This window comes from Meriones unguiculatus, chromosome 1 (assembly GCF_030254825.1).
Source record: "Meriones unguiculatus strain TT.TT164.6M chromosome 1, Bangor_MerUng_6.1, whole genome shotgun sequence".
NCBI classification, from domain to species: domain Eukaryota; kingdom Metazoa; phylum Chordata; class Mammalia; order Rodentia; family Muridae; genus Meriones; species Meriones unguiculatus.
The window spans coordinates 53,360,308-53,383,803 of NC_083349.1; the positions used below are offsets into that span (position 1 = coordinate 53,360,308).

Below are 23,496 nucleotides of genomic sequence, written 5' to 3' on the forward strand. Positions count from 1 at the left end.
AGCATGCAAACTGAGCCTTTCTCTTCTGGGTGTGGAGGAAGATAAAAGCCTGGGCGATTGCACTGAAGAATAGCAGAGCTGTGGGAGGAAAGTGCCCTCACTCCACAATGCGCTTGCATGGATGGATGGTCAGCTCCTACTGCGCCCTAAGGAATGCCATGGTCACCCTAGTTCCCAGACATCTCTCCCAGAAGAAATGTGATCTGTATCTATTCCCTTTTAATCTGGAGACAGAGTAAAATCAGAGAAAAAGAGAATGGGGGTTTTTGTTGTTGTTGTTTTTATTTCTAATTTTTTTTTTCAAGACTAATCATGAAAGGCCAGGAAGCTCCTGCCTGGTTTTCTAGGTCACTCTGAGGGAAGTTGCTCTTCTTGAGAGGAGCCTGTGGAACCCAGAAGCTTCCCTGCCAGAAATGCTCTGAAACTCACTCTGTAGAACAGGCTGACCTTGAACTCAGAGCTCTGCCTGCCTCTGCCTCTGGAGTGCTGAGACTAAAGGTGTGCACTACCACTGCCAATTATGATGAAGTCTCTGTGGGACAGGATTTCTTTTACTGCCATTGAAACATTTTTTTGAGCTAATCATGTACTACAGGAAAATTGGCTAATTATTTGAACTTTAAAGTTCAAATGTCTATGATCTGAGAAGAAGCGGTGAGCTGCAAGACAGATAAAGAAGATGTGTCCACTGTGACACCTGATGGACGAAGAAACTCTACCCTGCCGTGGTTTCTGTTTGGTAAGGCGACGTACAGTCTCACCAGGGTGTCGCCTTGGCTCATATTCCTCCTCCAAACGCAGCAACAGAAAAGGGTCATTGCATTGTGCTCACAACCCACAGCTTCGCACTCACCAAACTCATCCAGACGGTAGTCTCGACCTCCGTATCTGATTCTGCTTCCGTCTTCCGAGAGCACCGGTGGTGGGAAGCCTTTGAATCTGGCTACATTTTGAAGCAATTGCGTTGGTCTCAGCTGATCTCGCCAGATGTTTACGCCAGAGCTGTGGACAGTGCCAGAGGTCCTGGAGTTACTGGGGGCCCGGGATCCCCGGCAGCGCAATGTTCCACACAAATGCACCCGTGTTCCAAGTACACCTACCTGTCTAACTGAGGAGGGACGTGTCTAACCCACTTTCCCTCAAACCCACACATTGACTTTGGCTTTGGTCAACTCGTCAAGTTTATTGTTTTGTGTTCAGTTCCCTTCTCAACAAAAGTGAGGAACCTGGGATCATGCCAGTCACAAAGACAAATTAAAAAACTGGAAGTGGCGTGTCTCATTGGAGGCTTAGAGAGCCACTGGTTAGCAGCAGGAGACGCTAAATATCATAGAATCCTTGTGTGTGTGTGTGTGTGTGTGTGTGTGTGTGTGTGTCTGTGTGTCTGTGTGTCTGTGTGTGTGGGTGTGTGAATAGTCGGTGTGTTAATAATCAATCCCTATATTAAAGGCTAGAGAATTCCTGCCATGATGCCAGTCTAGCCTCAGTCCCTGGCATCCAGGAGCTCAAGAACAGGACAGGGAACTGGTTCTCTGAGCAGGTCATACACAGGCCACTGCACTGCTCCAGACACCACCATTTCAACAAACTATGACGCGAATGAGGCAATGTGGGTGCCCTGATTTGTCCTCAGACACTCCTGTCAAAATGACGCCAGATGGACCAAAACATCATGGCACACCAAAGCAAGGCACCGAGGGAGGCAGGGCTCCACAGCCTCCCCAGGGGTGAGCCTCGGGCACAGCGGACCACCTGCACTCACGGGGAAGCGACTTACACACAGTACTGCTCAGGAATGCCGCAGTGGGACCCGAAGCGCGAGAGGAAGCGGTTCTCCAGGTCGATGATTGTTTCCCCCACCTTCTCGTCTCGAGTGAAGGTGTCGTAGTCGTAGACAGAGATCTTCAGGTCTTTTTCTTGAGGCAAGTAGCAGCTGAGTTCGTACATTCTGTAAAGAGATGCGCATGCACAATGACCAGGGGCTTTCGGGGCTGCTCCAAAAAACAAGACTCAAACGAAGAATTTCCAAGCAGTGGCAATGTTGGGGGGGAGACAGTGGATAGGACAACTGTCCTATGATAAGCAGCAAGACACAAGTAAAAGAACAACAAGAGAATGCGTGTTTTCTCAGAAGAAAAGCGTGGCTGAGTGTACCCATGCTCGCATTCCAGCTACGCCACTTTCTTAGCCTTTCTGTTTTCAGTTTTCCCCTCTCTGTGAAATGATCCTAACACACATCTCCTATTTTATTCTAAGAGTCAAGTGAAGAGATGTTTAGGAAACCTTCAGTAAGAGTGCACTGGGTAAAACTTAGTATAATAATAATAAATTATATTGCTAATTTTAGTATTATCACTTGTCTATCACCTGGAGGACCTTTCCCCTCTGTCCAGGAAGATCAATCAGGCACCTCACCTATGTCCATCTTTCTGTACCCCACTTCATTCCTTACTCTGCTCATGAGAGACCCCTGCCCCAGGAAAAACTTGACCCAGCCCTCTAGAAGGGTGTGAGGGCATGCGTGAACTTGTATAGCACGGCATGTGGGGAGTCTACCAGGCCCTCTCCAACTTCCACACACTTCATTCAGTTCTTAAAAGTTGTCTGTGGAACCTGCATTGAAATGTAAATTCTTCTGAGATATAGAGAAACAATACAGCAGCCATTCTGCTGCTGGGAGAACTCTGTGGTCCCGGGGAGGCTGACAGGCACATGTCAGCTCTAGACAGGCAGGGCTTAGCCGAGGGATACTGTTCCCATGTGTCCCTTTCATGCCAGGTGCTCGGTAGAGTTGACTGAAAGAAAAACTGTGAAAGGTCCCCTCTCCCGGGCTTCCTTCCTTCCTTGCTTCACTCGGTGTGAGGACAGGCTTTTGCCAAGTGAGCCAGGGATGAGTGTTTAATGGCACTCTGGAAGAAAGCCTCCCGGATGTCTCCTGCACCAATCTCAGAGAGACCTCCCTCCATGCAACGGCTACCCCGAGGCTTGAGGCAGGCAGTGACTGCAGGAAAGGGGTATGTGTACCACAATTACACACAAAGCATCACAGCTGGTGTGGGTTCTGGGTGTGCACACAGAATACAGACATGCATGCAGCCCAGGTACTCACACACATAAAGATCTCCTGAAAACTGAAAAGAAAAATAGGCAGGTGTTGTGACATGCACCTCTAGTGCCAGCAGTTGAGAGTCAGAGGCAGGTGGATCTCTGTTAGCCAGCTTGGTCTAGCATAGTTCCAGGATAGCTAGAGCTATGTAGAAAGACCCAGTGTTTAAAAAACAAACAAACAAACAAACAACAACAACAACAAAAAATCCAAGAACAACAAAAAGAAAACATAGTAAGCTGGGCATGGTGGTGCACTCTTAACCATAACACTCTAGGGGCAGAAGAGGGTTGCTGCAAATTTGATGCCAGCCTGGTCTATGTAAGTTCTAGAATGTCCAGGAGTACACTGTGAGAGCCTGTCTCAAGGAAACACAAAAGGCAAACAACAACAAAAACAAAAACAACTCCACATATCTCGGGTGTTATGGTTTGACTAAGGAATATTTTTCTCCCCGAGACATCAATTCTTTTAAGAAATAGTTTAGAGTTTATTGTTATTGTGTGGATGATGTGGGTGACTATAGATACCCACGACCCACACGTGGAGGTTAGAGGACAGTACTTAGGAGTGAGCGTGATCTAGAGAAGCCAAGATGAACAATGGCTGAGAACACAGGAAATCAGGCTTCTTCCTCTTGAGTCCTATCCCGGAGTCTCTCTGCTGAGAAGCAAGCCACTTCCCAAGACTGAGGTCCCAGCCTGGAGCCACTCTGATGGATGGAGGGAAGTCTCTGCATCCCCCGAGAGAGCCGCTGGTCGAGCAGAGCCTGACAGCAACACTTCCTCCCGGCGTGGCTCTGAGCAAGGCTTTTCCTGCCACTTAATTAAGCTTGTGCTTGGCACCTCTGAAGCAAGCCATTCAGACAGGGCGGCCTTTCTCCCTTCAAAGCTGGCTCTCCTTTGCTTCCCAGTCTCCCTCACATGGAGCCCTCCTTCCTGCCTTGCGTGCCTTTTCCTGTCTAGACCTTGGGGCTGGATCAGCGGAAGAAAGGGAAAATGATCACATTGCTGTGCCAGAGGATTACTTCCCCTCCCTGGGCCCAGCACTCGGAGCCTAGGGGTGTGCAGCACGCAGGGTGCTCAAGTTCAGGTGTCTGACGATATGCATGTGTGTGCACGTATGCAAACATGCTAGGGGCTGACTGGGTGGTCCTTTGTACGTCTGGGTTCCTGAACCTAAAACTGTAAAGCTGGATGCCTAACGTGTGTGTGTGTGTGTGTGTGTGTGTGTGTGTGTGAGAGAGAGAGAGAGAGAGAGAGAGAGAGAGAGAGAGAGAGAGAGAGAGTGTGTATACAAACATGCATGATAGAGACAGACACATAGAGAGGCAGAGAAAGACAGACAGGAATAAACATAAGGTGTAAAATAATGAGTGTGTTGGGTACAGGGCAAACGGGAACAGTGCTCTCCTATTTAACAAAATTTTGAGAGATTAACACCATTTCCCTGTCTGTGCACATGTCTGTGTGTAGATACATGCACTTGTCTGAGCATGTGGAGGCCATAATGTCTTCCGTTATCATTCACCACTTCTTCTAAGATTGAAAACAGATTTATTTAATTCTTAATTTTGTGAACGGGGAGAGGAGAGGTGTGTGGAGCAGCGAGTGGGTTAAGGTCAGAGGACAATTTTGGGGAGTGAGTTCTTGCCTCCTGCCCTTTTCGGGCAGGATTTCTCTTGTTTCTGCTCTGTACTGCATAGCGTGGGCTAGCTGGCCAGAAAGTTTCTGGATGATTCCTCTGCTCTAGGATGCACACCACTGTATCTGAAATTTGGAATGTCAGAACCATGTGGCCACATCTTGGACCCACTGAGCCATATCATCTGCTCTCTACCTTATTTTACAGTCAGAAGAGTGGGGGATCCAAACTCAGCTCTTCATGCTTGCACACCCTTTACCCACAGAATCATCTTCTCAGCCCTTCCTCAAATGATTTGCAGAAATATTTTTCTACAGATGGTAGCTTTGCCGTGAATATGAAGTGTCGCTGAGGGCTTGGGAAAGCCCTGGAGTCATGAAGGGTTACCTCCTTCTGTCTCAGTCACATGTCTTAAAGCCTATGCCTGGCTAGTGCATCTAACACAGAAGAAAGCCAGACCTGGACAGAGCAGGGTGCAGTGCTGAAGCCGTACAAACACTGGCTCATATGGCTTGGGATCACGGCCTCCACCTGTGAGCAGAAGGCTGTTAGGCACACCCTCTCTCTGAGCCTGTTTCTGTCCCTGTCAGAGTTCCATGGGCTTTCTGAGATGTCTTCTAGAAACAGCTCAGCGGAGGAGCTGCTCACTAATATTGCTCTGAAATAGGGAAGGTGCTCACAGCTGAATAATGCTGGTTTTACTTGAAGATCACGTCGGTAAGCAGAAACAGCTCTGATGAGATTTACTTAACAGGGTCGGTTAGAGGACTCATGGGTAAAGGCTGCTGCTGTGGAGCCTGAGGGCTTAGATGGATCCCTGGGACTCACATGGTAGAAGCAGAGACCCAAATTCTTTCTGACTGCCACATGCGCACCCATGTTCACAAAAGTGAGAAAAATAAAAGTATCTTTAAAATATAGATATGATAGTCCAGAGACAAGTCAAGGTTGTAACCTTGTGCTGTGTCAAGAATCTTGGGTGCATTAGAAACCAATAAAACAGAATATTTATCCTGTCAGTGACACATTGAGTGGATCAAAAGGAGAGAACTAAAATAGTCCGGTAAACAGAGCTCAAATTAGTCTCTGGAAGTGAAAATAGGATTTTTTGGGGGGAAGCTGAACCCCTCCATAAACCCAGTGCACCTCGAGGCCTTGCTTCCACCTCCCAAGGACTTGGGACAGATCTTGAGTCAGAGAAACCTGTCCTGTGACTTTTTTCCTCATGGTACTTTCCGGTCCTTCTACCTCTACCTACACTGGCTCTGAGGAGATCCGTGCATACTCCTGGCGTTGGGACTTGGAACAGGGCAGGGCACATTGAGGAAGAAGGAACGTTTCGAAGCAGATGTTACCTGCCAAACACCGGGTTGAGAGTGTTGGGGACGTAGTGGTCTCGGTCTTCAATTACTTTTTTGCCCAGGGTGATTTTTATGTAAGGATCACACTGCGGAGACAAGACAGGTGAGGTGTTATGTCATCACAGGGTGCAAACTGAAGTCAATTTCTGGGATAGACTTGGCTTGCTACTAAACTCCCAACTGATGCCAAAGGTGGCCGCTGGGGCACCTGAGGGCCCAAGCTCGGTGCGAGGTTCTGCTTTGGGTGGCAGGGGGCCAGCATGCCTTCAAAGCACAGTGTGGGTGAAAAGGTGGGGTGGGGTAGAGGTAGGGGTGACCTGCCTCTACTCTTGCTGGTCCTGTGACTGGAGCAAATCTTGTCCTGGGTCACATCAGTAACGTGAGATGGATGAACTAGGGAGCCCTAAGCATGTCCCCCGCCAACCAAAGCTCTTAGGTAAATCCCCGTGGGGACTATCCCCCTGTTCATTGTTTTGATAGAGTATCTTTCTCCTAGTGAGATAACAGACGCCCAGAAAGAAAGAAGGTGACAATTACCATGGCTGATGACTGTAATTATCCTGCTACAGGAGAAGGCCCCACACCCAAACTCTTACCAGGCCATTGTTGTCCTGGGGCTGGAGCGCTAAGCCTTGAACAATGTAAATCCTAACCGTGCATTCCTGTGGGACACTGTCAGGCAGTTCCCGAAACTGCCTGGGAGGGGCCGGCACACTGGGGTCATCCGGCAGGGGATAGATTCGGAAGGAGCCCTGAAGAGAAAGAGAAGGACATGTGCTGATGACTTCAAGGGCCTTGAACGCTGGGTAGAGAGCTCTTAGGGGACATCCCGCTCTTCAGAGTACATCTCAGGCAGCTGGGCGATGCGGGGCTGTCTCTGGGGCAGAGACAGCATGCACTGGCCCTTGTGTGATTCCAGCTGGGAACATGACAGGACACTATAGCCATCATTTTCGAAAGGGGCTGGTTAGGAAGCAGGCAATAACCTGGGCAGGAATGGAGGTGACGGGTCAGTGTGAGGGCAAAAAGAAGTGAAGAGTCAAGATTATTTTGGGGACAGGAATATGCTCTGCTTGCCTGGGCCTCACTCCCAGGAAAACTCTACGCTCGCCTTCAGGTCTTAGCTGAAGAGACTGTGTACTTTGTTCTGAAACTAGCTTAGGTACAGGGAAAGGTATCTAAATTGGGATTAGGATATTTGGGTCTTTGTTCTGGCCAACTGCATTCAGGGATATGTCACGAAGCAAGCACCCATTGAATACTGGGCGTGGAGGACCCAAAACTCAAGAACCAGAGTGTGGCACAAGATGCTAAATTAGCTTGACTCTGTGCCCTATTGTGGGCTTAGTGGAAGGCTTGGGTGCAGAGGATTTGAGACCCTGGGTTGGTTGTAATCCCCTGATCCATTAGCCATGTCTGCTATTGGCAAAGGATTAGGAAGAGGCAGTGTTAGGTGCCCTGGCTCTGCCAAGTGTGCTTGGGAGGAGAAGCAGCAATCAAACCTGACAGGACGTGAACCCAGACCTGTGGGAGCCCAGAGCATGGGTGAGTCATGCTGCCCAAAGCAACCAAAGGACTCTTGACAAATACTGACATTCGAGCTGACTTAGAGCATGAGCAGGGCTTAGTCAGACCGCAGGGAGGACAGGAAGGGCACCTAGGGAAGGAAGAACAGCCTGGCCCAAGGTCCTGCACATCCATCCAGAGGACTTGCAAGGCGTGTTTGGGACCTGGGAGTGGTTCTTCCATGCGGGAAGGACACACGGCTTGTGAAAGGCCGGGCTCAGCTTTGGAAGGAGTTGAGACCTGAGCTATGGAATGCAAGAGGTGTGTTGAAGCCATTCAGATGCAGGATGGAATTTGGTTGCAGTGAGGATGAACTGTTTGGGAGGGGAAAGGGGGCCTGGGAACTTGCCACAGTGATTCTGCTAAAACCCCAGAGGGCAGAAGAGCAGAGGAGCAAGTAGGTCTTAGAAAGGTCTGGAGGATTCAAGACTGGCTGACACAAGCAGGGAGCAGCAATACGCTGGCTCCCCTTTGCCCCCTTGCCCCATTCTTATGGGCAGCTTTTTCCTCCTGCAACGGACAGAGGACATGTCCAGCTGCAGACATCAGCTGTCTTTCATGCAAGATCAACCAAAGAAATGAAAATGGATTTTACGAAGGACACACACACACACACACACACACACATTTTACTCACTTTAAACTCTCCCACCACAGATGGATCTTCATTCTCATCGGACTTGCCTCTGTACAACTTGAAGGTATCCGAGAAATCGGTCAGGCCTTCAAAGTCGGCTACGTCCTCCAGTTCACAGTCATAGATCTGAAAACCCAGCAGCAGACTCTCATTAAAACGCAGGAGGAGTCTCAAGTCAGCAGGCAGGAGGATGCGCAGGAACACCTGGGACACTCGTGCTACTGGTGGGTGCAGCACGGAACAGCCACCTGGGGGGATGCCACGTTCCCTTAGGGAGTTAAGTATCCTCCTAGCCTAGGATCCAGAAATGGTGTTTCTAGGATTTTACCAAAGAGAAATAAAAGCATGTCCGTGTGGTTCAAGATTGTTCAGGGTCAAGAGAAATGAGTCAGCAAACTGTGGAGAGAGAAAGAAAAAGGGGAAAAGGGAGGGAGGAGGGGAAGGTGAGATAGAGTGTGAATGCGATCCACCCCCATTCTAGTCTGCTCCAATACTGTTCAGCAAGAAGAGACAAACTAATGATGCCCACAATGACATGACGCGCCTCAAAAGCAGAGTATGGGACCAAAGGAGCTCAATGCAGAAGGACTATGGTGTGAGTCCAGTTATACGGAGCATATAGGCAGTCGAGGCCAGTGTAACTTGCTAGATCAGCTGTCCACCAGAGGGGTGCAGTCATGGATGGACAGCTTGATGGGAGCGCAGAGGAGCTTCCTGTGGGTGGAAATGGGCTTCCCTTGGCTGTGGGTGCTGCTCCATGCATATGTATACAACATCAAAGCTTGGTGGAAGCCTCACTTTATGGCACATAAATCATACTTTTATTTTGAAAATATTAGACAAGAGAGAAAGATGAACAAGAGGGAGAGAGAGAAAGAAAGGAATGGAGGGGAGTCGTGGGGGAGAGGAAGAAGGAACGTGAGTCTGTCCCCTCAGCCCGATCTTAGTTTTCTATCTCTTTCGTGCTGGTGTTTATGCCACACAAATCTGTTATGCCATCAACAAGCAAGGATATGGGCCCTTCTACTTTGATGGAAAAATGATTTCACTACTAGGCGTTTCTCATTTAATTTTTCTATTCTACCTTGCTCTGATGACTTTGGATTTGCAGCTGACAGAGCCAGCAACTGAACAAAGAACTGGAAAGCTCAGAGCATGAACAGAGCAGCCGGAAGCCATCCCTGCCCGGCTCTGCAGCTTCCTCCTGCACACCTGTACCCATGGCTGTGATGTGACGAGGCATACATGTAACAGAATCAACTTTTCAATTTAGCAAAGCTGATCACTGTTCGGAAGATGAAATGAAACGTGTTGACATCTTTTGTTTTGCAAAGGGCACCGTGACTTCTGGGTCTCCCTGAGCTCAACAATTCTGGGTAATTTTTGGCCTGGTTAGTATGGAACTAACCCATTCCTAACCTGCTGCCAGATGCCCCCGAGCCCCAAAGTGGCAGTCACGCAACCGTAACTCAGCAACTTTCCTTAAGGCCTTGTTACTTGGCAAAGGCAAGCCTGTTGCAAGAGGGCTCTCCAGGAGAGCAGGGGCACTCCTGGCCTCTCTCTGTCAGCAGCCACCATGAGGCCTTGTAAACTCAGGGCCTTGAGCATGCTGGGACTGGCTTTTCCCCACCCACAACAGCATAGGTCCAAGTACCTTGAGTTTGGAATAGCCTTTCTGAATATACTGTCCACATTTTTCATGCTCCCCCGTGGAAGCATAAAATTTACTCCACCAGTCCACGACTTCTTCCTCCTAAAGCCATGTCAGAATGGAAAAAAAAAAATCTTTACTTCAGGTACAGATTTTTTTTTAAAGATTTATTTATTTCTCATTTATACAATATCCTGTCTGCATGCCAGAAGAAGGTGCCAGACCTCATTATAGATGGTTGTGAGCCACCATGTGGTTTCTGGGAATTGAACTCAGGACCTTTGGAAGAATAGCCAGTGCTCTTAACCTCTGAGCCATCTCTCTAGCTCCCAAGTACAGATTTCTAATTTATGCAGAAAAGGACTACTGAAAAGGCTGAGTGTATATGTTTGTTTATATGCACTGTGGGCAGCGCATCCACAGTTCTGTTCAGAAGCAGGAGACCTCAGTCAATGATGTGTGTGCGTGCGTGTGTGTGTGTGTGTGTGTGTGTGTAGAGGAGTACACATGTGTAGGAGTATATGTGGAGGTCGGAAAACAACCCTGGGTGACACGGTATGAATGCTGCTCATCTCCTGGGAAACAGGGTCTCATCTTGCCTGGGGCTCACTGTTTGGGTTAGACCTACTGGCCAGCAAACCCGGTCAGCCTTCTGTCTCTATTTCTCCAGTGCTGAGATACAAGCACGCCCCACCACACTCGGCATCTTCACACGGATTCTGGGGATAGAACTCAGAGCTGGTGGGCAATTTCTTCACCCACTGAACTCTCTCCCCAGTCCTGAGGCCATGTGCTCGCTTCAATGTCCACATCGGTATTAGATGTCTTCCTCAGACCTGGTACATATGATCTATTCATTTGTCTCTCTTTGTTTCTTTACTCTGTTAATGTTTGTCTCCATAAATAAACCTGAGTAGCATCTCTAACCTACGCCTTCTTTTTTTTTTAATTTTTCATCAATTACACTTTATTCATTCTGCATCCCCCCATAAGCTCCTCCCTCCTCCCCTCCCAATCCCACCCTCCCTCCTCCCTCTGCATGCATGCCACTCCCCAAGTCCACTGATAGGGGAGGTTCTCCTCTCCTTTCTGATCTTAGTCTATCAGTTCACATCAAAAGTGGCTGCATTGTCCTCTACTATGGCCTGGTAAGGCTGCTCCCCCCCAGGGGGAGGTGATCAAAGAGCAGGCCAATCAGATTATGTCAGAGGCATAACCTACGCTTTCTATGATCTCATTTCCTTAGCTCTTTTAGCAATAGTACCAATCTCTCTAGGTGAACTGGTTCTACTTCTAGCCCTTATGTTACAAGCCACAGTGCCTTGGGCAGGTTGTTCCGAAGCTCTGATCATCAGTTTCTTTATCTAGCAAGCAATATGGTAACAACTGCCTTCATCTTCTTCACAGAGTTGGTCTGGAAATCAAAAAAGATCACTAAGAGAAAGAACTCTGAAACATTTAAAGTGTGAAACAAAGGTAGGGAGGACCATAGCTCATTTATACCAGTGGTTCCCGCCCCAGGCCTGCAGACGCTGATCCTGTCAGGCTGGGCTGAGAACTGGGTATTTATTATGTTGGCATAAATTCCCCCAGGTGATTTCAATTATAGCCAGATCTGTGAACCTCTTGTTCTGATGGGTGGTTCTTGGTTTAGCAGAAGAGTTAATATATAAGGCACTCATAGGCCAGTGACTTGATAGATCCTCATATTTCTCTCCTTTCCCCCCTCCGTTCTTTCTGTTCACTTTTTTCCCTTCCTTCCTTCCTTTCCCTCCTTCCTTTTTTCCTTCCTTCCTTCCTTCCTTCCTTCCTTCCTTCCTTCCTTCCTTCCTCCACAAGGCCTTGATATATAATTCAAGCTGGCCTCAAACTAATCATCCTTCTGCCTCAGTCTTAAAAGAACTACGGTTTTAGGTGTGAGGTACAACACCCCACCTCCACTCTGATTTTTAACAAGATTTTTAACAAGAACACATCTGCATGAGGCCCATTTACTGCTCTTCTAATCCACCTTGGAAATAGTGATGCTATCAAAACCAAGTGTCACCTCTTGTAACCCTCATGTTGTTAGGGATGGGGTGGGGGTGGGGAAACAAGAAGTAAGAAAGGCTGTTTCAGGCTGGAGAGATGGCTAAGACATCGAGAGCACTCCCAGACCATCAGAGGTCAGTGTCCAGCACCCACACAGCCACCTGAACTCCAACTCCAGGGGATCTGATGCCCTCTTCTGGCCACTACATGTACCTGCACTTATGTGTATATACTGCCATCCACATCCACATTCATACAAATAAAATTATTTTTTAAAAATGTCCGTTTCTCATTTGTACATGGGGGAATATTTACAGATTTATCTGTATAAGTAAATGCTCATATCCATGTGTATCTTTGTATATGTTTTTATATTATATTCATGCATATGTGTATACATGTATGTGTGTATGTGTATACAGTTATGAGTTACATGTCCTTTTCAGACCATCGATCTATCCCTGGACTTAGGAAAAGACTTTGTATACCAAAGGCAGAAAGACACATGTACTGAAAATTGAACCAAGGGCCTTGCATGTACAAAGCCAAGCTCTCTACTGCCGAGCAACAGCTCTCACCCCATGATGTGCAAAAATATGTATGTTAAGTGGGTTTGGTGGTGCCTGTAATCCCAGCACTTGGGGAGGCAGTGGCAGGAGGGAGGATCACTGTGACTTCAAGGCCAGTCTGGTCTACAAAGCAAGACCAAGGACAGCCAAGGCTACACAGAGAAACCCTGTTTCAAAAAAACCAACCCTTCCCCCCAATATCTACCATAGTTACCTTTTCTGATAGCTGCACATATGAGGTCAGTAGCACGGAAAACCAAATACAGGTCAAGTGGATGTTTGGATTGAGATCCCATGAACATTAGGTTCAAAGAGAAAGAGAATAAGAAACGTTATTTTCTTGCATACTTTATATTACCGACATTTAACAGATTGCCTAATTATTCTAGTCAAGATCATCTCATCATTGGACGTATCTTAGATTCCTTCTCTGAAAATACGCCAAGGAGTCCACACCGTAGTGCTTGAATGGCTTGGAGGTATTCGCCATGTTTGTTTGTTTGTTTGTTTTAGTGGGGTAGGACTACACTGTGATTGGCCAATACCATGAGTGCCCAGGAAGGGTGTTTGGGAGGTACTCATCACCCTGCCCCCAACCCCTCACTCCACATAGCTCCAAAAACATCCTCAACACAATCTCATTTTCATCCCTTCAAGAACTCTCTGTCACAAGGTGTGCATGACTGCAGGTCTTCAGGGTAACCTTTTCTGTGTTCCCCCCGTGCGTATGTGAGAATGCCGCCTAAATACTGGTAATGAGAAGATTCTTCTGATATGAGACGTCAGGTTTCTCATTAGCCAAATCCGTCCACTTGAAATTCTGCATGGGTGATTTGCCCCTAGTGTCAGGGCCTGTCCGGGAGTGAGAGAAGGCGGAGCTGGAGTTTGTTGGGAGTTTGCGTTTTCTCCTGGTACTTGCTGGGACACTGGCTAAGCTCACCCTCTGGGCTAGTTTGATAAATAGTGCTCTTTCGTGAAATCTCACCCCTTTCCCTGCTGCACTTCTGTGGCCGCTGTGTGGAAAGCCACCCAGCTTCTGCAGGTCCTCAGTATTTCTATCTAGACTGACTCTTGTCACACAGAACTGCCAAGGGAGGCAGAGAGAAGGAGATGTATCAATTCTTTTTATTAGATTTACTCCGAAGCAAGATTAGGGTTAAGTAATCACAGTTGAAGTGAGATTTTGGAGAGAGAGGAATTAAAAAAAAAAATCTTTTCACGTTCTCAATGGTTTTGAATTCAGATATTTTGTTTCTTCACATTTATTTTCCACTGTACAGAACTGATTTAGAGAAAAGAACAGGCTGTGTTTAAAGAGCATCCGAGACAAGTTGCTGACTTTAAATTTCAGGGTTAGCCCAGGAGGATTCCTTCATGCCTGCTTGCTCATTATGTGGAAAAGGAAGGACAGCGACTCATTGACTTTCATTATTCAATCTAATAAATGAACTTGAAAATCCAGTTCAAAGCACTATGTGGCACGGAGCAGCCTTCCCTTCAGCTTAAAATCATATTATTTGTCTAAAGATCACCTTTCACTCCAAAATCTATTAATAGAGCCCAGAGGAATTCAAGCCCTGACACCAAGCTGCCCCAGTCGCATGCAGCCTCATGTATCAGATCATACATACATGCACTGTCCTTGGAGAAGCCATTTTGCTGAGTGCTGTTGACACACTGCTTAAGCACTGGAATTGGAAGGCAACCGTTGAGATGGCCACGAAGGAATGTCTGTGCTGTCTGCCTGGCACTGGACCAGTCTGCCCCCTGCCCCCACATCCTCACCTCCTGCTTTCCTTTCGATAGTGCTAAGCTCGTCCGGTAAGCGTTAGACATCATAGAGCATGAGGCCAGCACGGACAGACTCAGGCTCCAGCCCTCAGCAATGGCAGTTAGCTTAGACTCGTTCAGTTTATCCAGACACAAAGTCTAAACTGAGTTAGTGCTCATATGTGTACATTACATGTACAAGTGATACATGTAATAAAGGACATTAGCAGGCTTGCCATTGGCTCTTCCAAAGCTCAGCATTGCTCACTGGACTTAGCAGAGATGTGTGATGTCTACCTTGAATGTTTGGAGGAGATCCCCACGTTTTCCCATTGACACAGAGTACCTCAAGTGGGTGTGAGGGGAGCAAGCTGATTATAACCATTTGTCATGTGGAGGGAATGACTTGATGCTACCGTCCCCGAGCTACTCCTCCTGGCTAAAAGCTGATGCTAACGGACCTTTGTCTCATACTGTGTTCCTAGGGTAGCCTAGCCCAGGCCCTGTCAAGAAAGGAGTAGTGCTGGCATTATTTTCCTTGCTCCCAGTAGTACTGAGGATGACTGGGTACACAGAAGGCCTGGGAACGATGATTGGCAATGGTTGATGGTAAGCCAGAGGCAGATTATCAAGGAGGCTCTTACGCTGTCTTTTCCCAGAGCAGTTGCAAAAATCACCGTGAAAAGTCTTAAGTCTTTTACACATAACTTCTCCCTAGGCAACTACTGACTTATTGAGACTAATTGGGGTTATTTTTCAATAAGTGAACATAGTCATGTTGCCCTATGGCGTTGGGAATTTGATACTGTCATCTGTGAGCGTGTAGAATTGTCACATACTAGACGCAAACACACAGCCATCCAGTGCTGGCTGTGGAGCCCGCATTTAGCACGGCCCAATTGTTAGTGAGTCTAATGGAGTGGGAAAGAAGTGGGTTTTCTAAAAGGTACCGCTTATGGACCTAACACATTAAAGTGCAATCATGTGCGCTCTCCAGCCAGTTTGCATATTAAAACATGCTGTGAGAGTTTATCATAGATGCCAAGAGAAACAGTGAGCTATTTGGTGTTTGCTTTTTTCTGGGTTGAAACTCTCTTGTGCCTTCCTGTAGAAGTGGCTGGATCGTTTTCAGACCGGGTTCTGAGTAAGGATTCCCACCAACTGAGTGAATATGAAAACCCAGGGTGTTCCGTATACTGACAAATGGGGTCATTTCAAATCATGACAATCCTTCCTCAGGAGGAAAAACCCTGACATGCCTGCTCTGACTGTTGCCATGCTTCGGTTTTCTCTAGAAACTTCCAACACATGCTTTCACTTGGGCTGCTCCCCACGTTGGTTCTCAGGTCTGCACAGATAGATTTGAATCACCTCCCTGGGTACTGTTTAAAGTGTCCTAGGTGACTGACCAGTGGAGACTGAATCCACTAGTCCAGACCCTAGCTTCTTTAATTGGAGGCTATGACCTCATTTGGGGCTGAGTACCTGGATAGGGGGAGGGGAAGTGACCGAAAGTTAGGCAATAGTGAGAGGTTTCCGAATGTGCAACAACTAAAAATAAAATGTGTAATGAATCCAAGGTGGTTCTGGCAGTGCTTATTCATACAGCACCATGCAACTCCACTGCGGCCTTGGTTCTGAACTTAGAACCAGTGAATTTTTGCACTGTACATGCAGTCACACCATACAACACCAGGGAAGACCACCTGAAAAGCCTCGGCTCAGAGCTGGGCCTAGTGTATGCTATGAACTGCAGTATTTTTACATACCAGGTTCCCTGCGCTCATAGACACATTTGGGTAATGGAGACAAGACAGTTTCCTGCCATCTTCTTTTACCATCTAAGTATCAAGCTAGTGTATCTTTGGATTGCATTCTGTTAGAATGTTTGATTGTTTAAAGATTCCTCTTTGAGTTACTGGTTTCAGTTTCATTAGGAGAGAAAAAAAAAAGTTAAGTGAATTTTGGCTTGGAATTAGGACAGAATTTCCAACCATTTCTGAAATGGCCCTAAAGAGACTTCTGCCATTTTGTATTAGCATTACACACTTATACAAAGCAGAGTCTCAGCACTGATGACTATAAAATAAAAATGTTAATCAACCTGGAAAAATGTTAATGATGCTCTGCATCCATGTTCTGTAGTGTTACATATCCAGCTGAGGTTTAATCCTTTATGTAAAAGTTAACAAGCACGTCTATCCCATTAGAACACAAACCTGATTTTGTCTTAGACAAATGGTAAAATTATATCTAGCAAAGAATTATTTACAATTTTTTATAATTATCAGTATACGTTTGACTTGTGCACTTTATTTTATATACCTTATACACCTGAGGTTGTGTAAAAATTTTCTCAGGTGAAAAGGGATTATAAGTGGAAACACTTTAAGAAGCCCTGGTTGATGCAATGTTACCGTAACTATGGATGAATACCAGATTCGGAAGTTTCCGTTCGGTCCTTGTACACTGGTGTGATGACCGATACTGTAATAGCCTTGAATGGTTGTCTGAGCTCACCAATTGCTTAGACATCTGAAATACAACCTACCTTAGAAGCCAGTAATGGTTTGCTGTCTTCTATTTCAATAACGACGTCCCGGCACGGGGGTGCAGACATAAGGGAGGCTGCAAGGCAAAGAGCTCCGTCATCTAGGACACTTGGCACAACAGACTGGAGGTCATTCTAGTCCATGTTCAGGCTGAGCAGCCACAGGATAGAAGGTAGAGTTCATCTGGCTGAGACTTTTCGATGGGGCACCATATTTGAATATAGAAAATGACCCCATCAATCACCACCACCTCAGAATAGGATATGGTTTTAGATATTTTATAAGGGACTGTGTGGCCCATCTTTCCTGGTTTTGTGTAGTTAACTCCATTCCTACACATAACAAGTGCTTGGAAAAGATCTGTGTTGAAGAACAGAGAACATAGCTCTTCATGTAAAGGTGCTAGATTCTCTGGACCTACACAGTGGAAGGGAGAGAACTGATTCCTGCAAGTGGCCTTTTAACCCTCCACATAACAACACACACACACACACACACACACACACACACTTACAGAGAGAGACAGAGATAGAGAGATACACATCCAGAGTGATAAAAAATAATTTTAAAAGATTGTGTTGTTGCCAGGCCACAGGGAAGGAGGACACAATCAGTCCTGAAGCAACTTGATAAGCTGGAGTGGATGGGAAAGGGAGCTCCCCTCTTCTGAGGAAAAGGGGAAGGAGGAAGGGGAGGAAAGGGTGGGACTGGAAGGGGAGGATGGATGGGGCTACAAGGATGTAAAGTGAATAAAATAAAATAAAAAGATAGTGTTGATTGTGTAGGGCCGGGCATAAGGATGGCAAATCTGCATCTAAAAGAGCCTCATTTTCTTGGGAAATGAAATATGAAACGCAGAAGAGGAGTGGAGGAAGAAAGAGGACAGAGAGGGTGATTAGAGAGAGGAAGGGAGGGGGAGGGGAGAGAAAAGAAGAGTTAAAGCAGGGATGAATGTGTTTCCTTTGGTCTGAAGCTGCTGTTGTCTACTCTGCCACTGATATCCCAGTGCACACAGAGGAGAAGGCCCATGCTCCGACCTTGCATGCGTTTCTCAGATGTATGTAACTCTGGATTTTGGAGTAAGAACAGAGGCTTAGGCACAGGCCCTGGAGTCACCAGGTTTATCTCACTCAGTTAAAGGCAGGTACCAAGGGCCCAGCCTGATCCAGGGGTTGGGGGTGGAGAGGTCACAGGAGCAGCATTTTTAATTGAAGAAGACCCCAAAAGGTCCTAGGTCAGAACCCAGACAGAACAAACTTTACCGAGTGGAAAGACCTTCCTGTAACCTACGCAGGCATTGGACATATAGGACATGAATGATGGGAAGGAAGGGACTATGGAGTGGCATCTACTATGCCCATTGGGCTAATTAAGCACCTTGTTTACATGATCTTATTTAGCCATTTGACAAGTCTTAAAATATGCTATATCTCCATTTTAAATATAAGAACACAAACAGAAGCTGTAAGAAATCAGGCCATTTGCTTCAGCCTGAGCCTTGGATGGAAGTCAGTTCAAAGCCTAGATCTGTTAGATCTAGTTTCCTTGTTATCAGTCACCTCAGAGCCCAGGGAAAAGTAGGCACCCAATAAATAGCAGAGAAATACTTCAGATAGAGGAAGGAAACAGACATTTACTGAGCATCTGTGGTATACCAGTTGTTTTAAGGTGGAGTTTTGCATCTACCTGGGACCTTTAGATAGATGAGTAGCCTAAAAGCTTCCAAGATAAGCTCATCTGAAACTTGGGTCACTTCAGTCAGGCAGGACTCGAGAGCCAGATGGACAGGGTTGCATGAATACCTCTGTATGCAAATTTCTCCCTATGTGTCAGTTCTTCACGTTGCTAGCTACACTCCAGTAAGCAAAGTCTCACTGGACAGGACAGAAAACAGCCCATGCTTTCAGATCAGGCCACTCAAGGGTCATTCTGTAGGTCTCAATCTGTTACTTGTTTTAAGACAAGATTTTTCTCTTCTGTGGCCAGGGAAGTCTGTAGCATTTGTACCTTCCTAACAAGTTCACATATCGGACCAATGATCAGCCTATCATTAAACCAATAGAAAAATGCCGAGAAAATGTTTTCTCTCCATTTCTTAGCCTCAGATAAATGAGACCTGTGGCTATAATCTTCACTGTTATAAGAAAATGTTGATATTTTATGGATCATCAAATTCAACACAAAATGTTCTTATATATATATATATATATGTGTGTGTGTGTGTATGTGTGTGTATATATGTGTATATGTCTACATATATATGTGTGTGTGCAGATAGGTTTTAGAGGTTCTGTTATACCAACACCAAGCCTTCTGGAGGCTTAACCAGGACTGACCTGTGGCATTCCTGCTTAAACAGAAGACACCCATTTGTTCCTGCTAGCTTGAAAATTCTTTCCAGTGGTAGACGAGTAGAACATTCTACTTCTCCACCGAGGTCTAAACTCACGAAGCCAAACTGTCTGGTATCTTGGCTGAGTCCCCAGCCCTTACACAGTATTAAGTACAGCCTTAACACAGTATTAATTAAGTACAGCACTTATCACACTATTAAGTACATGGTAAACTAAAAACAAGTATCTATTAAAAGGGTAAGAGCAAAACACTGTATCATTAGCTATTTATTACTGAAGTCTAAATTAAATATTAGAGCCTTCCCTATCCTTACATACTGACTACATGATCTAAGGTAAATCATTTAATGTTTTTCTGTACGGATAGCAATGAAATGTCTTTCTAATGACTTCACAACATATTTGTCAAGCATCAATGAAGCAGGCCCACAGACACAGTAACTTGGAATTGCAAGCTCCTCCCCAGAGCTGGATGGAAAAAAAAACAAACCAGGAACTCTAGCATTTAAGAGGGGGAGAGAGATGAATACAGAGTCCAAGCTTGTCCTGTACTATAAAGAAAAACCCTGTCATTTAGAAAGGGAAAAAGCTCCTCCATCAAGGCTCATGGATGGGATGGATCTCTGTCTCCACACATAGGAAGTCCTGTGTCTCTACATCAAAGTGTTTACAGCACTGACCTGCACACACTCATTTCCTCGCTGGGCCCATGCACTTTGAAGACAAGATAGTTTTGGTCCCTAACATTTAGGCCAATGAGTGACATTCTATGAATGTTCAATAACCATTTGATAGAGGCCAAATGTCTCTATCTCTGTTGCTGATGTGGGAACAGCATACCCTGAGTTCCCAAGATTCTTCTTCAAAGGCAAATAGAAAAGTTCATGTAGTAGGTAACAAGATGTCCCTCAGAAGACATCCTATGTTTATGCAGGAGCAAGGCAGGCCAGAGGGTGGCCTCTTGAGCACTGGATTCGACCCCTCAAAGTAGCCCAAGAGTCCAGGCTGGTTGCACCCCCAGCTATCTCTACTTCCCTGGAAGAATTACCTAGTTCACTATAAATCAGACCTTTCTTCCTCTGTAACATCTAGACAATGAATATGCTTTGTTAAGACTCAACCAGACCAAGCATGAAAAGCTCAAAAGTGTAACGTACAGACTTGCCTACAGGCGTACCTTTTAGTTGTGGTACAATATCCTCCTTTCTTGCGTACGGATCACAGCGGAAGCGGTCCAGGTGGTCAATGGTGCACTGGCCAACCACAGGCTTCCGCCCAAACTGCCTGTGGTCGATGACCTTGATCACCAGTGGAGGCATGTACAATTCTTCCTTGGGTAAGAACTAGGGATCACAAAAAACAGGCATCGTTTCTCTTTTCAAGATCTGACGGGGACCGCTCTGCTGGTCAGTTCCTCCAAGGGACCAGCCTAAATTCCTTTTGCCCACTACGTATAACCCAGGAGACCTTCCGTAAGTATTTCCATGACTGAGGTGCTTGGTAAGCGGCTCAGGGCTTAGCACATCCTCTCTGGGCCCAGCCCCGGGAGTTCAAGTCCTACCTCTGCTGTCACGAAGAGCATGACCTCAGGGGACTTTTCTAACCCTTTATGCCTCACTGCTTCATCATTAATAGTAGTTATGCCATCCGTATGCGAAGCACTTTAGAGTGCACTTGGCGAGAAGAGTGTGGAATGAGTCTTAGTCACTGACCTCATTCTCCTCCCACAATCTTCTTCCTGAGGGGCAATTTACGGTAGAGCCATAAATGAACCTTCAAGGGAAAAAACAGGCCGGGAATTCCTCAGCGCTGGAAGTTCAAAGCCAAAATGGGGTGCTCGTTTTGCCTGGAATGTGGGGGCCTGGATGACATAGCCCTGATTAGAGAGCACGGCTGGCCCGGAAGCTTGATGGTGGTTTGGGTAAATGTCTGTCACTGGCCTTGCACGGGAATAGAGGATGGGGTTTCCTGACTGCCTCCTCTCACATCTGTTGACCAAAGCTAGGTTTTGGACTAGGAGTGGGGAGGGGAGGAGGGGCGGAGGGGCGGAGGGGAAGACAAAGATGGGCAGAGCGTCTTAGCAGCGACTAGCTAGGGATTCTTGCTCTATCCGTCCATACGGCTGTCCATCTGCAGAATCGGGGGAAAAGGGTTCAGGCTTTAAAGCACAAGGACCCCAGGCCCAGCTCTGGCCACCCACTTGCTGTGACCTCCTGTGTTCATTAGTTAACGTTTTTGTTTCTTCCACAGCAAAGAAAGGGTGGTGGACGCGCCTTGCACTGAGCTAGAGTTGTAGATGAAATCAGAGCATGGTCGCTGAGGCACCAAGGGTGCACACTTGCTATGAGGCCAGGCAAGCCATTTCTCCTTTCTAGGCCTCAGCTGCCTCAGCTGCGAAATGAGAGGTTAAACCACGTGACCCCACAGTTCAAGGGTAGTGTGTTGGGACATGATGGAAAATGACTGAGCCAGGGAAAAGGAATGGGACAATTCTCGTCTCTCATCCTTGTGATTTAAGGAAATGTCCTTATTGTAATCTCTTATATAGCGATGAAAAACGATTTTTTTTTTTTAATTTATAAAAGTTAAGGATTGGCAGGTGTTTGTCTTCTACACCTTTAGTTCTAGCAATCAGGAGGTAGAAGCAAGTGAGTTCAAGGCCAGCCTGGTCTACAGAGCTAGTTCCAGAACCATCAGGGATACACAGAGAAACCCTGTCTCAAACAAACAAACAAAAAAAGGCAAGGCTTCGATTTCTTTAAAAATAAACAAGTTGGGGGTGGTTTCCTCTTGCTCTGGTTGTTACAGGTGGAGAAGGCATGGGGGTTTCATCTGATACCTCACACTTTTTTTTTCTTTTGACACCTCACACTTTTAGTAATCAGAGGTAACTTCAAAGGATCAAAGAAGGTTCCACGCCACGGACCTAGTCACAGACTACTAGGGCCACGCCTGTCACCAGCACTGAGGTCCCCCACAGCTCTTCTTCCCCAGACATCCAGACCCTAGCAGGAAGGTTCCAGTCTACTTGCAACTGCACTTCTCAGAGTCTATAGTCTGCCTTGAGGGGTTGGCTAAGGGCCTGCGATAGACAGCAAACACTGGAGAAACAAGTACTGCTCATAAATTCTTTCTCATCTCTGGAGCTGCTCTGAGCTTTCAGAAACTGGCTACAGATACTGTAAGGAGGGAGAAGTCTGACGTGCTTGCTCTGAGGCTGGGTTTCTGTCTGTCCAGTTCTGGAACTGAATCAGCTGTGGAAGGGTGTGCGTTCACATTTCAGATGCGAACATGCGTGGGCTCCCGAAGAATCTAGACACCATACCACTTTCATGAAGAGAACAGAGCCTGGGAAGTTGGGCGTCTTCTTAAGGTTTTTGATCACCACCGATTCTACTCTTTCCCCTCCGCACTCCACCACGAGACTGGGGGATGTGACAGAAGCCATCTGGTAGTTTTTCATATTTCTTAGGCCCCAAGCCAGAATCTGGGGAAACAAGTTAAAGAGAAGGGAAGGAAACCTGACACACTTACATACATATATATCTAATCTCAATCACCAGGACAGTCTTTAGGATGGAGTGATGCACACTTGTCTAAAATACCAGTGACTATCATCTTTAGGAGCCTGTGGAAATGCAGAGAATGTGGTTTTGGCCTTTTCCTTCTATCATACAGCTAATGAGAAATCAGAGTGGCTGTCAGTGCTGACCAGCTGGTCAGTGTCTCTATGGTCCCTCTGCAAGCAAGCCTCATGCTGTGACCTTCTGGGGGACAATCTGGAGGACCAGCCATAAGCCTCTTGGACAGTAAGTGACTTGCAAGCGCTCCAAACTGGTAGCTGTTGTTTGAAGCTTCCTGTGTCTGTCTTCGAGGATGCCCCACAAAACGGCAGAACCCACAGTGCTTACCTTTTCAGGACACTGTCTATCTAGCCACGAGGTTATCTCCACCAGCCTGTGTCTGCCACAACTATCTCTCACATCACCACTGTCCCCATGCTTTCTTTGTCCCCACCTCTCTCTCCCTTGCTGGCCTTCTCTCTGTTCACATAGGCACTTTCTCTTGGACCATCTTCTCTTTCTCCAGCGAATTCCCCCCCCATCTCAGAAATCTGCTTCTTGTTGCTCTGTTAAGATTTTCATTTTCTATAACTATTTCTGTTGGGGGGGGCAGATTTTATAGGAAGTGAGAGACAGCAAGAAAACATGCAGCAGGATGCCATTCCCTGCATTAATGGTTGGATGGAGTAAAA

At 46.6% G+C, this 23,496-nt stretch overlaps 1 protein-coding gene across 3 annotated transcripts in view; it reads right to left on the minus strand.

Annotated features, from left to right (window-relative positions):
* Myof (myoferlin) overlaps nt 1-23,496 on the minus strand; it is a 144,565-nt gene that overhangs the window by 13,770 nt on the left and 107,299 nt on the right. For all 3 annotated transcript variants that reach the window (XM_060388887.1, XM_060388880.1, XM_060388892.1), the window contains 10 exons: nt 22,567-22,728; nt 20,419-20,584; nt 16,887-16,963; nt 12,780-12,791; nt 9,969-10,067; nt 8,315-8,440; nt 6,708-6,863; nt 6,106-6,197; nt 1,778-1,948; nt 854-1,002 (listed from right to left, as the gene is read on the minus strand). In XM_060388887.1, coding sequence (XP_060244870.1) covers nt 854-1,002; nt 1,778-1,948; nt 6,106-6,197; nt 6,708-6,863; nt 8,315-8,440; nt 9,969-10,067; nt 12,780-12,791; nt 16,887-16,963; nt 20,419-20,584; nt 22,567-22,728 — 1,210 coding nt within the window. The remainder of the gene's footprint in view (nt 1-853; nt 1,003-1,777; nt 1,949-6,105; nt 6,198-6,707; nt 6,864-8,314; nt 8,441-9,968; nt 10,068-12,779; nt 12,792-16,886; nt 16,964-20,418; nt 20,585-22,566; nt 22,729-23,496) is intronic.